General features: G+C 35.4%; 1 protein-coding gene across 1 annotated transcript in view; it reads right to left on the bottom strand.

Moving 5' to 3' along the window:
- LOC136261513 (uncharacterized) overlaps nucleotides 1-14,123 on the bottom strand; it is a 36,265-nt gene that overhangs the window by 1,478 nt on the left and 20,664 nt on the right. Inside the window, exons 4-7 of the mRNA XM_066055522.1 lie at nucleotides 4,917-5,023; nucleotides 4,433-4,823; nucleotides 4,041-4,381; nucleotides 993-1,052 (exon numbers count right to left, since the gene is read on the bottom strand). Coding sequence (XP_065911594.1) covers nucleotides 993-1,052; nucleotides 4,041-4,381; nucleotides 4,433-4,823; nucleotides 4,917-5,023 — 899 coding nt within the window. The remainder of the gene's footprint in view (nucleotides 1-992; nucleotides 1,053-4,040; nucleotides 4,382-4,432; nucleotides 4,824-4,916; nucleotides 5,024-14,123) is intronic.

Below are 14,123 nucleotides of genomic sequence, written 5' to 3'. Positions count from 1 at the left end.
TAATAAGTTTATGATTCGTTGTTTAAAATGATGGGCATTAACATCATTGCAGCCATTTTGGCCATCACCTTTAATTTCACAACTTATTTCACCCTAACCAATACTTTTTTTACAGCTTGGCTGTTTTGGTCATTTCTTTTGTATCTGTAGAGCCCCAAAGCCAGCCATTGGAACTTGCCTTTATTACCTATCTTGTTTTTTTTTCTACAGGAATAACAAACTGGGATAGAAGAGAAACATTAAATTTTCATATTTGTATTGTTCACAGGTTAATTTAATTTTAAACTTTCATTATGTAATACATCTGTACTTGCTGGATAAACGTCTAATAGAATGACTCCTCATCAATTTTTCCAATAGAGTAGTTGTTCTATTAGACCGTGTGAAATCACATTATCGTCAATAACTTACTGGTGTAAAACTGGCTTATTGGGTTGCACAGTACACTACCATGTATCTTTATTTTACCTTGATAGTTTCCTGAGCTTTGTATAAAAAATATAGTTGCTTTTTCTTTTCTTAGTTGCCACTGCAGAAAAGAGCTACATCTGTCTATTTGTGATTGAGTTATATAAGAATTCATTTTCTGGTTCCTATACTCATGTACAGCTTTCCTTGGCAGCACTCACAGCACAGCACACTGTTCTGTGTCTTGCTATTTAAAAGGTAGCTAGAACACTTTTTGAACTTGTGTTTGTTCCAACCATGCATATATTTACATTGTGCATGCATGTGTATGTGTTGCTGTACGAATGCATTAGAACTATATGCACGACAGAATGCAAAATGTGTACATAATTATGTGCAATGAATGAGTTGGTCTTTGTATACTAAAGGATTGTTTGTATATATACATAGGGCAAGAGAATCCTGCTTAAATGAGAAACTTGAAGTAAAAATTCTCTTAAAAAGAAATTTTACAATTGTAGGTTTGGTGTGTTCTTGCACAATCATTCTTTTCCCAAAGAATGTATCTGCAAATGTTTTCTTACTTTTAAGATATGTCTCCACAAGGCTATCAATCACGTATGCGTGGTCACTTGATGTAGATCCTGTCAATTGTATTTCACATAATAATATTTACAAGTATAAGAAAAAGTGGAAACTTTACACTTGAGTAGGGATCATAGAAATAAAAAGGCAATGAAACAAGGGAGGTCACTTATACCTGTACCTACACTAGTGGACATTTACAGTTAATCCTACTTCAGTCATATACAGCTGGTCAGTGATATAGCCATGACTGAAGTAGAGATTAAATGTCCACTAGTATAGCTGCAGGTATAAATGACCTCCTTTGTTTCATTGCATTTTATTTCTATGATCCCTTGTCAAATGTAAAATTTCTAATTTTTCCTTACATTTTTTAACATACATAATTCATTACTGGTGAACCAGTGTATACAGCAACAAAGGAAAGAATGGCACCAGGCACATTATAAAAGTTAATTGTGCAACTAAACATGCACTCTGACTATTAATTACTGAAAATTGCAATGGCGATTCCACTTAGTGTGTGCTTATGTTCCACCCATTATACAATGTTACAATAATAAAGAACAGTATGAGAAATGCCTCTGCAATCAATCCAGTCTAGACAGGAGTCCATTATGCTTTTTAATCTTCCAATTATTCTTTCTGGCAATTTAAAAAAAATTAATTTATTATTCCCAAAGTTATTCCTGGAAACAAGCAGAGTTTTCATAGGTGACTGTTATATTAGAATAATGGACTCGAAGTTGACTGCTCTATTAGAATATAAATGACTGCTCTATTAGAGTATCTCAATCTTTTAAACCGTTTTTATGCTTGCACTGTTTCAGTGTTGTATCCAAAAGATTTTTGCATCTCACTAGAAGACAAACATACAATTTTGCACTAATTATTCCTAGAACTCATCCGATTATTCCAGAATATTCCCCAATTCCTTTTACTACCTATTATTCCAAAAATAATTAATGGCATAATATATAGACATGTCCCTAATCCAGTTATTATGCACGATCAAATATATCCCTAACATCATGGAAGGTTACCGTTAATCAACACTTATGCAGTGTAGTGGAGAAAGAAATGGCACACAAAGGAGGACAAAGTATAAGTTCATGATGCCTGCATTCTAGCTGCTGTGGTTGGTGGTATGTCTCAGCTGAAGTGAGGTCAAACAATGAAGAAATTAAGCTCATAGCCTTAACCATGCATATATTATTCAAGTTATGTTTTGCTGAATGCATCAGTCAGTCAGGCAGCCAGCTAGTATAGAATATTCAGTTAAATATAAAATTATAGAAACTTTTTGGAAGGGGTTTTTCAATAGCCTGGGTGAAAAAAATTGTGAAGTCAAAGTTGGCAAAGAAATGGCTGCAATGATGTTGATGCTAATAAGTTCTAATAATGGCTGTGTGCATTATTGAGTATTAACAGCATTGCGGACATTCATTTCTTGGCCACCACTTGTGACTTCACATTTTTCACCCAGGCTATTGAAGACTACACCCTTTCACAGCTTGGCGGTTTTTGTGTGGAATTCATAATCTTTTTGCATTCTATATGGCCCCAAATCCAGGCTTCGGAGTTTGTTTTACCCACATTTTTTCTTATCCACAGACACAATGATGGTGATGATCAGAAGTCATAATTGTATTATTGTTAATTGAGTCAATGTAATGCTCTAATAGAGCACACATTTTTTGAGGAATTGTAATAGAATAGAAAGTTTTAGAATTTAAATTGGTAGATCTATGAAATTATACTTTTGCTATTAACTAGATTTTAGCTAGAATTTAGGTGAGGTGAACAGCTGTGATAGTAGTGGCTCATTGGTTAAGGACTTGAGAGTTCAGTATGGAAGTTCCTGGTTTAGGCTCTGGTGAGTTTTTCCAACAGTTTTATTTCACTCCACAGTGACTGTTCTATTAGACTATCTTGACCTCATGATTTACAGTTGTTTGTGCTTTGTAACTCTGTAGATGTTATGTACTTCTTTATTTTAAACAATCAAGTACTGCTCTGATGGCTAACCTACGTACACATGTGCTGATTGTAATGATGGACAGAGTCTAATGGACATGTCAATTCCAGCATAGCAACATACAATATCAAGGAAATTTTATCAGAATTGATATTGGGATGATAGCTTGAGGTGCTTCACAGGCCCGGTGGCTATGTAAGTCCACACATGAACCACATGAACAAATGGAAACTCAATCAAAACCTTATATGAGCATATCAGTTAGAATAGAAAGCACCAGTAAGTGTAACACTGCTGAGTTGGTGTAAAAAGTGAGTTTCCTTTCTTCCTGTCAATATACACATGGTATGATGTGCCGGCTTTCTTGACCATGCAACACACTACCGTGTATCTTGAGAAGATATTGTGACTTGTGAACGCATCATGTAAAAATCAGGAATTATTCACACCCAATATTTTTTCTCTTTATTTAGTAATATCACTACACAAGGCATTAGCTACATAGTAATACGTTTTGATGCAATTTTAATGTAATAATTGATGGCATCAAGTAAAATTTTGACTGCATACATATTTTCATTGAAATTCTTTATCAAAATACAAATGGCAACAACTTTCATATGCTATAGTGCACAGACTTGAAATAAACTTCAACAGATTTGCTACATCATTTACAGCAAGATGCCATTTAGTTTTTTTTTTGATAGACCAACCATTCCAAAGATATGAATAAACATTGTATGAAAGTTGAGGTAATGAAGGACAAATTAACTTAAAGAACTTGTTCTCGGGATTTCTAAAATGTGTTTTATTCCTGAAATTTACTTGATGCGTTCACACTTGTCAAACTGATGTCAACAGCAGACAAACACGATTTTTCAGCTGGTTTATGAGTAGATTATATACAAAGATTCCTGAGTATCTATATGATGTCACTCACTTATGTGTAAAATTTTCTGTAAATTTTCTGTAAATTTTCTGTAAAATTCAGCCATGCACATATTTATACCATTTTGCCCCATCAGTGACAGGTTTTATCAGTGGATATAATTATATAACAAACACCTACCCATAATCTGTGACGATGATTTGCATTTAGATGGGATCATTTTATTGTCACAATGTGCCTCTTTTGTATCATCTGGTAATGATTCAGCCTTATATTGCACCAGCAAAGGGTGAGTATTCTTAATAACCCTCTGTGTATTGGGAGGACATATAGCTGATTTACTGGAACATTTTGATCCTGCTGAAACATCCGGCAGTGATGAAGATCTCTGTTGAGCAGTGTCATCTATACTGTCATAAAATGGATCATCATATAATGGCTCATCAGGAATTAATAATGGTGGAAATCTTGACAACTGCTCAATGTGACATCTGGTATTCTGATTTGTAATACTTACATCACTGTGATAGACATGTAATAATGAAAATACAAAATCATTGGTACTTACATACTTTGGTGAACAAATTTCATCAATAGTACTGTAAATTTGGTCCAGTGATTTTGAGGCCAACTTTTTTGGATTAAAAGTTTCTTTCAATGGACATATTGAGGTTTTGTCTTCACTAAATACTGGTGCAAATTTCCTTGCATTCTGCCACTGTTTGCGTCTGGAGTGTGTATCTGAATGATTGTAAACACTTCTGTTAGGTAGATCAAGGGAGATTTTCTTTCCAATTTTAGACGTGCTTGGAATTGTTGGCAACTTGATGTAGCCATGCTGTAAAACTCCATTCTCTGCTGCTAAATCAGTATCCAGTGTCTTATTCCTAACAAGAAAATCAAATCTGGATTGTGCATGGAGAGTTAAGTCCATTGATTTAGATCTCTGAATCATTGAGGCACCTTAATTGATAAATTGAAATGCATAAACTCATTAAACTAGCACTGAAAATCTCTATCTGCTATGTATGTTTTTATTCATTTAACTTAACTAACGTTTTTGCAGCAACTTTTCTGTCAATAGGCTTTTTCGGTTGGAGAGGACTCTTACCAGATCCATAGTGCTCTTAGCTTGCAAAACTAAAACATCTTTTTCATGATGACTACAAGTAACAATAAGCATCAAAATATCAAGACACACAGTAGTGTGTTGTGCGGTCAAGAAACCACATCATGAGTATATTGACAGGAAGATAGAAAACAGCTTTTTCATGCGTGTATAGCTCCATGGCCCCTTCTCCGAAGCACAGCATTTTGCATTATAGCTGTCTGCCAGGTAGGGTAGGCCACACAGCAAATTTAATTAAATTCGCAACAGCCATTTGTGAGATACGGGCATTCAAAGTTTCATTTTAATTTTCTTCTTATGCTGTACGGGGCTATGGGGGCTTTGATTTATTTTCGCACACTTTGCAAAAGTTGCAAATGTGTATCTCAATTGCCTTGATCATTGGCACAAATGAACAGCATGTAACGGTGGATTCATGTACCAAGTTTGCCATGAATTTGAGGAATATCCAAGGAGTTATGAGCATTTATTCGTGTAAAAAAAATCTAACTTCTGTTGAGGCTACAGGGTAAACCGAGTATAGGAATAACTTGGAAATTGGTTTGTAGATAGGCTGATCATCATAGCAGTGCCTTTCGATAGTTTGAATAGCAATAGAGTTACAGCAACAAAGTTATAAAGCGAAAACCAAACAAGTGTAAAATGTCGAAATAAAACCTTACCAGAGTTCGAACCAGGGGCCTCCATATCTAACACCTGCATCCTTAACCACTGAACCACTGCTACCTTGGCTGATCACCTCACTTAATTTCTACTTTATAAATTTTCTAGTGTTAATTTAATCTGCTTATAATCAAACATTTGTAATTTCATAGATGTACCAATAGAAGTTCTAGAACATTCTATGTATGTTCTATTAGAAGTATTCAAAAAAATGTGCACTCTATTAGAGTATTACAATAATATTATCAAATATTGAATTAAATCATGCAATGCAATGCATTTATAAATCTGTCTTCAATAATCATTGTTGTGTCTGCATAGAACAGAAGAAATGTGAAACCTCAAAGTCAGCCATAGGCTGGTTTTGGGGCTTTATAAAGTACAAAAAGAACTGAAATCCACACAAAAACAGCCAAGCTGTGAAAAATGGTGTGGCCTTAAAAATCCTGGGTGAAAAAAGTTGTGAAATCAAAGGTGGCGACCAAGAAATGGCTGCAATGATGTTAATGCTAAAAAAAATTTTTTTAGCATTATTTTTAGCATTAACATCATTGCAGCCATTTTCACCCAGGCTATTTAAGGCCACACCATTTTTTCACAGCTTGGCTGTTTTTGTGTGGATAATAATTAACATTAGGACTTTAGTTTATAACACTGATTACCCTATCAGACTGTTTAAATCTTCTTCTGTAACATATTTACCACAAATTACTAATGTGTTTGCTATACAAATGTCTCTACCCTCACCAGCCAAACACTTCTTATGTACATCATGAACCATGATAGAGTAAGCCACCAATGTTTGGCTACCAGGAATTTTCATACGCTCGTACGCAGAAACCATAAAATGTATTCCCTTGAATTTTGCATCATTGTTAGCTTAGACACTCACCAACTAGCACACCAAGTTTTGTAGGATTTCTGTATTTGATGAGGCATTTAGTCAACTAGCACACCAAGTTTTGTAGGATTTCTGTAAGGATTGTGTATTTGACAAGGCATTTAGTCTATATCCGAATCGCATATGACATTTTGGCCAAAGATACCTGTTTTCAGACCACACCTCGCAAAGTGCAGGAAATGCAAAGATTTAAATGCAATTATGCATGTAGCTAGGGTAGTCACTCTCAAGGCCTATATAGCCCATCAAGTATCAGCTTATAAATCAATGTTACGCCTCAGGTATATATTATTAAATGTATGAGCGCATGTAGGCCAATAAAATTTTGGTCATTCATTGGTGCATATAACTTCAACTGCTGAGGGAATACATGAGCAAATTTAGATGATTTTAGCTGTTTGACACCATGAACATGGAAGTAAATCATTTTGATTATTTAGTATGTGTTATGATAATCTATAGCTGGGCTGCTACCAAACTAGCTATACACCCAGAGTCAGAACACCTGCCACAAGCAAACCCCATTTCAGTAAAAATTTTGCTTCAACTCACATGAAGAATGATGCAGTATGTAAGTATATTGCATGGAATTTCCACTGCAGCTGTAAGTGACTGTTCTATTAGAGTAGTTCATATAATCCTGACTGCTTTATTAGAGTATTTCAATTTATTCACTTAAATCTTGGTTTCTTGCAGCAATTTAACTTATTAGTAATAATATTATACTGATAAATTGAAATACTCCATTAAAGCAGTAAAAATATGTCACCTACTCTAATAGAACAGTCACTGAAATTCCATTTCAAAATGCCTCTGTACTGTATCATTCTTCTTGTGAAATTATTCTAAGTGAAAATTTTACTGAAAAAAGTTTGCTTGTGGATTTTTATTCAGTGTTCTGATGCTTGGTGTGCAGCTAGTTTGGGAGCAACCAGCTATAGATTGTCATACAACATACCAAGCGTTCAAAATGATTTGCTTTGATGTTTATGGTGTCAAACAGCTGAAATCATCTAAATTTATTCATAATGTAAGTTAATTTAACACCATAGCACCAATCAGGTATTTGTATGACAATCGCAGTGCATGTGTAAGGATAGCAATTCAGTGTAATGCTATACCTAGAAAGTAAGGCATATGATTGGCCCATAGTGTGTGTGCATTGTCAATATATAGGTATAGAAATTCTTTGGCAATGCTAATTAAATTGTTAATTGTGAACTACTAGAGTAAGCCACTGATGTTCGGCCACCAGGAATTTTCGGACGCTCATACGCAGAAACTATAAAACATATTCCTTTGAAATTTGCATCGTTGTTAGTTTAGACACTCACCCACATTTTACAGGATTTCCTTGAGGACTGTATATTTGGCGACCAATAAGGGGTGAGGTCATATTGTTTACTGTTAAGTAAACAGCTAGATCTCTGAAATAATTCGGTGGCGTCTATATTATGTTGCTGAAAGAAAGTGTTGATACGGAAAATTAACGCCTTGATATGGTTTCGTTGGATGAAGAAGAAGACAAGCAGCCTGATTGAAGATGAAAGAAAAGACAAGGCACAGAGGGCCTAAACTCGTTGGAACCCCAAAAGGCACATCCCACTGGTGAGTTTGTAATTGTGGTGTAAAATGGTGGCCATGCGCTGCTTTGTTTGGCCTCTAGCCTTGCGACTGTAGTCAGTGAGGCAGTGAGACTAAAATTCTGTAAGTGTTTTGTTGTATTTAATGCTGTTTTATGTATTATATGGACTAGTACTATTCCGTAAAGGTGGTTTTTGTGGTGTAAAATGTCCCTAGCATGATTTTTAAAGGCAGAATTTTGGGCGGCGTGTGAAATTTTCACCACGATCCCTACTTAAATGGTACTACCGTACCATTTGATACTACTGTACCGTTTGATAAGTGTGAAATCATGGGTCAAGATTAACACTCACAAAATGTACAAAAAATGTCTTAAATGAGTTTCCAGGGTTCAAACCAGGAACCTTCATACTTAACACCCGAATCTTTAACCACTTAGCCACTGCTATCATAGGTGTTAACCTCATTTAATTTCTACACAAGTGACTGATTATTGACCAGTTTGTATTGTTGACCTAACAATTTCCCTTAGAATAATGAATTCCTCTGTAAACTCATACTTGTTTGTTGGGTTATTCTAATAATTTCTGTCCTCTTTAATAGCTTTTTAACCATCACAGAAGGAGTTTACAACATCCTAGGCCAAGTGCTTCCTGTTGCAAGTTTGTGTTATAAATGTGAAGGCTGAGTTGCTATATTTCAGTGGAGAACTAAGAAACAGGCCAAAAAGGCCAAGACCTATGGTATGCTGTAGTAGTGCTGTAAATTATAGATCCTTACAACTGTGATGAAGCCTGAAACCACGTCTAACTGATAAGCTGGATTAGTTGCTCCACAATTTTCTGAATGTGCCCCTGTAATGAATTGGCAAAAGCAGCCAGGTTATTCTGATTAGTCTTCAAGAAGCTTGAAAATAAAGACCAGCCTAATGACCTTTAGTTTTCATTGTTGTTGTATTGATAAAGACAGTAGCTATTTAATATCATACAGTATGGTAGTACTGCATACTAGGGCTCATGAAAAGCTGGGCTTTTCCAGCCCAAAAAAAATCACTCTAAAACCAGCCTCACTTTCATCTTGGCAGCATAGGTTAGGTACAGCCAAGCCCAAAAATGTTTTCAGACCAACCCAACGCCCTTTCAAAAGGTTTCTTTCAATTCAATGCTGACTGCCTGACTAACTAACTAGCTGATGTCTCCAACCAAGCATAACTTGACAATGGATAAGGCTACAGGCTTGACTTCCTCATTGTTCAACATCACTTCATCCAGACATAGTACGTACAATACATGCATCATGGACCTGCCTTTGTCCTCCTTTGTCACAAAAGAGAATAAAGGCAGGTCGATGATGTGTATGACAAAGGAGGACAAAGGCAGGTCCATGATGCATGTATTGTACATACTGAGGTTAGCGAAAAGGCACATCTTGGAATGAAGCAATATCGATGTCGAACAGTGAAGAAATCAAGCCCATAGCCACAAGTTATGTTTGGCTACATAGGCAGATCTAGGAGACACTGCTGGCCAGTGTTGGGACAGCTACTTTTTAACCCTTCGTTTTCCACATTCCTTTAACCAAACAATTACACTCCTTGTTTTATAACCTTATAACTCTTGTATAGTTGCAGGTATCATCACCAAATTTCTAGCAGCACTTCTCTACATAATTATGCACTAGTGGTGTAAATGGGATAGTAATTGAATAATCTAATTAGAAGTATGATGTAATTAAATTTGCAAAAAAGGGGAAATAAATGTGTAGGAATTTATCACAATAGATTCACTCTGTTTATTTACAACTTTAACAAGTGTGCTGGGTAGCCACACCATTCAGGGACAAGCAGAAAAAAGTTCAGCGTAAAAGAGTATTGTATGATGGTTTTACAAAGAAAATACTGTTGTGACGTAGATATGGGAATATATAAGAATATATATCAATGCCTTGTTGTACTAGATCCTTATAAGGAAATTTTTATTTCTAAAGTTTGCTTAGAGGTTACTGATCCAATAAAAGTGTATGTTATTATTAAAGCTGTTTCTATTCATCTAAAAATAAATATTATCATGAAGTATGGCAAAAACTATTGGTGGGAAATGAAGGGTTAAAAGTAACTAGTTACATATTACATATTACTTGCAACAGAACTATTTAGTTACAGTTATTATTACCCAAAAAATAAAGTAACTATAATAATATTACATATTAATTTGTGTACACAGCCTTAAGCTGTCACATGTGAAACTACCACCTTATCACGTGACATGATTGCGTTGTTGGGCAATGTGCAAATCTTGGTTATAAGTAAGAAGCTGGTGAATAAGCTTCATTCAGTAGGTTTTGTTATTTTGTTGTGGCTAGGCGTTACTCGGTGGATTACTAACAAGATTAGTAACTTCGTTACTTGTAGTAATAATATTATGTAATATTAGATTCATTACAGTAACTATATTACTTAGGTAACGTATTACATTTGTTAGTAAAGTAACTTGAGTTATATTACCTGTTTTTATAGCATATTTCATTATATTACTTAGTTACCACAAAAGTAGTAATTATTACATAATGCGTCACCCCAACACTGGCTAGGGGGTGGGGGGCTGAGGGGGGAAGTTATAGGATAAAATCCACTAATAGAAGAAGAATGGAACACTAGTACACAAGTTATATATTCATTTACATAACTTTGTCTGGTAAAGCTGGATGAATGAAGGGCATACACTTTCTAAGACTCTAGTGGGATATCTTCTGAGAAAAAAATTTTTAATTAGGTTTCCTAGGTTTGAATTTGGGAGCATTTCATAGCTATGTAGCTAGCAAAATGCATGCTTTGCAAAGCATATAAAATTGGTTAAATAAGCCTGTTTGAATGGCAAAGTGTACTAAACATAAGATAGTATTGTAATAAATTACAAAAATGGTCAGTTAACGACGTTAGAACTGTGACTGTTCTATTAGAGTAGTGACTGTTCTATTAGAGTATCTTGATATTAAGCACAAAAATTCAAACATTATTTGTTTCATTTTCTTCACAGTGTACACAGTTTATAATTGTAAAGTGCATTTTATAACTGTTGTCTTCTTTATGCCTGTTGGCTTTCTATACTTCTGAATACAGTGTGAATACATGATTCCTGTTTCTGATGTCAATATAGTCCTGTAAGTCCACAGGGGGCAAGAGAGAGGCCAGGTGGGGCAAAGCCCCTCTTAGCCCCCTCAGATCTGCTTATGCTTGGCTAGCTAGTTAGTTAGTCATTCAGTCAGCGTTAAATCAAAATTTTGTAGCAATTTCGGGAGAATTTTAAAATTAGTTTTTATTAAGCATAGCCTTGTGCAGTACTCCCTGAGGATCTCATAAACACTTAGTTTTTAAAGGATGGTGAGTTATAAGCAATTTTGTCCTTTAAAATAGGCAAAAATTTCTCCCTATCTTTCCATTAAGTCTCAAAAGTGGCACAATTGAATAAATACAGCTTCGCAAAAACATTTTGAACTTCAGTTTTCTGTTATAAATACCTCAGTACATGGACCACAGTGCAACCCCACTTGTAAGACCCTCTGAATAAAGGTCATCTCCACAGAAGGCCACTGAATAGATGGATGGCAAAACATCATATACATGGTGAAGTGCAAACGCTCTGTACCAGTCACCTCCACCTTAAAATACAATATGCATGTAAAGCAAGGAGTTGTACTGTTGATTTATGGCTGCTATTATTATTATTATTATTTATCTAATTTGTCAAAATGACAGGGTGGCACCAAAAGGCATAGCCTGTACAAGGGTGCTTCCCTAAACACATACATTACAAAAATAACACTACAAGGACAAAGGATAACAACACAAAAGTACTTATATAATTATTGTTGCTCTAAGCAGATACTATTAATGTACAGCTCCTTGATAGCTACCAAAATGGTGCACAAAAGATATATATATATATGTACCACTTTCACACCTCAGATCAAAGGAAAGCCAGTGTATATATATCACATATTGCACTGACTCAAAATGTTAACGAGATATATGCACTGGTGGCAGTGCATATATCTCATTAAGGCAGTGTGTAACGAGATATACACACTGCCTTAATGAGATATACGCACTGGTAGCAGTGCGTATATCTCGTTAACATTTTGAGTCAGTGCAATATGTGATATATATGCACTGGCTTTCCTTTGATCTGAGGTGTGAAAGTGGTACATATATATATATATACAAGTACACAGAAAAAATAGGAATTTTCAACTAGAGTAGGGACCATAGCACATCGATAAAAAGTATTGAAAAAAGCTGGAGTAGTGCACGATATTAAATCACAGTAAAACAATAAGAAGTGTTATCCCTACTGTGCATTTCCATTATGGTATCTTGAGCACAGTAGGGATATAACACGTCCTTTTGTTTTACTGTCGTACACTACTCCAGCTTGTTTCAGTACTTTTATTGATGTGCTATGGTCCCTACTTTAGTTGAAAATTCCTAATTTTTCTGTGTACTTGTTTACTAACTTTTTAAATTAATAATTACTATGACTGGTGAACCCACGCATACTGCATCCCCCCCGCGCGTCCTAGCCTTACCTAGCTATATCAATTATTGTCTGAAAAGGTGAAATATCCATTACGCTTCATTGTTAGCTATGTTCAACCCGTTACACAGCATTTCGGATTAAGAACTGTTCGAAAAGCACCTCTGCAATCCATGCATACCAAAAGAAAGAAATGGTACTGTGCGCCCCAGTTATATCAATTATCGTCTTAAAAGTGAAGTATCCATTACTCTTCGTTGTCGGCTATGTTGAACCCATTACACAGCAGTACGAATCAAGAACTGTTCGCAAAGCACCTCTGCAATCAAAATAGCTACTGTAAGAAGTATGGATGATTTCCGTAATGAAGGGAAGCCAACACATGCTACCACCAAATCGACACTTTTTGCTGTCAGCAAAGATGAATGGGACACAAAGGAGGACATTGGTAAGTCCATGAAGAATGCATTGTATATACTGCGGTATGCCAAAAGGCACCTCTCGGGCCTAAGTGACATTGAACAGTGAAAAATCAAGCCTGCAGCCTTAGCAGTTATCGAGTTATGCTTGTCTGAAGAATCAGTCAGTCAGTTGCTCAGTCAGTTGCTCAGTCAGTAGAAAATTCTGTTAAATAATTTTTTTAAAAATTCTGTAGCAACTTGTTGAAAGTGTTTCAGGTCAATCTGAAAGCTTGTTTGGGCTTAGTTTTACCTAACCAATAATGCCTCATCGTCATCAAGGAAAATTGAGGCTGGTTTTTGGGTGATGTTATTTTGTGGGCCATGCCTACTCCTTTGTGGTCCCTACTATACTATCATACTGTATGATTATGTATAAGCTACTTGTGGTGCAAATTTGTTGACTTTTAGCATAGTAACATTGAAAACTGCACAAATAAAAATGGTTTAACTAATATGTTCCCTTTGGTATTGGCACAAATACCAATACGTTAAGGTACTCCTCTAATGAAAACAAATGCCAAAGCCAGCTTGTGGGGTCTTATGTAGTACTAAAAGAAGTAAAATCAAACTGTGATAAAGGGTGTAGCCTTCAATGAAAAGAGTAGTGAAATAAAAGGTGGCCATTAAGAAATGGCTCCAATGATTATAATGCTAATAAAGTTTAATGCATTGGCATTAACTTCATCACATCCATTTCTTGGTTGCCACTACCTTTGATTTCACAACTCTTCTTGCCCAGGATTTTAAAGGCTGCACTCATTTTTAGCAGCTTGACTGTTTTGTGTGGTTAAATTATTACAGTTGGCTTTTGAAGCCATGTTACATTTAATTGGATCAGTTACTATTACATTGCGGATTAGATTATTTATTTATTTTGTTTGGCAACAGTAGGCATAGCTGTATATAGATGCTCCTCACACAAAGCATAAAAAGATGCAAACATGTACACAACACTGATACATGGTTACAACATACAAAACAGGATACAGGAGT

This window comes from Dysidea avara, chromosome 7 (assembly GCF_963678975.1).
Source record: "Dysidea avara chromosome 7, odDysAvar1.4, whole genome shotgun sequence".
Lineage (NCBI taxonomy): Eukaryota > Metazoa > Porifera > Demospongiae > Dictyoceratida > Dysideidae > Dysidea > Dysidea avara.
This window is presented reverse-complemented; position numbering and strand designations above follow the sequence as displayed.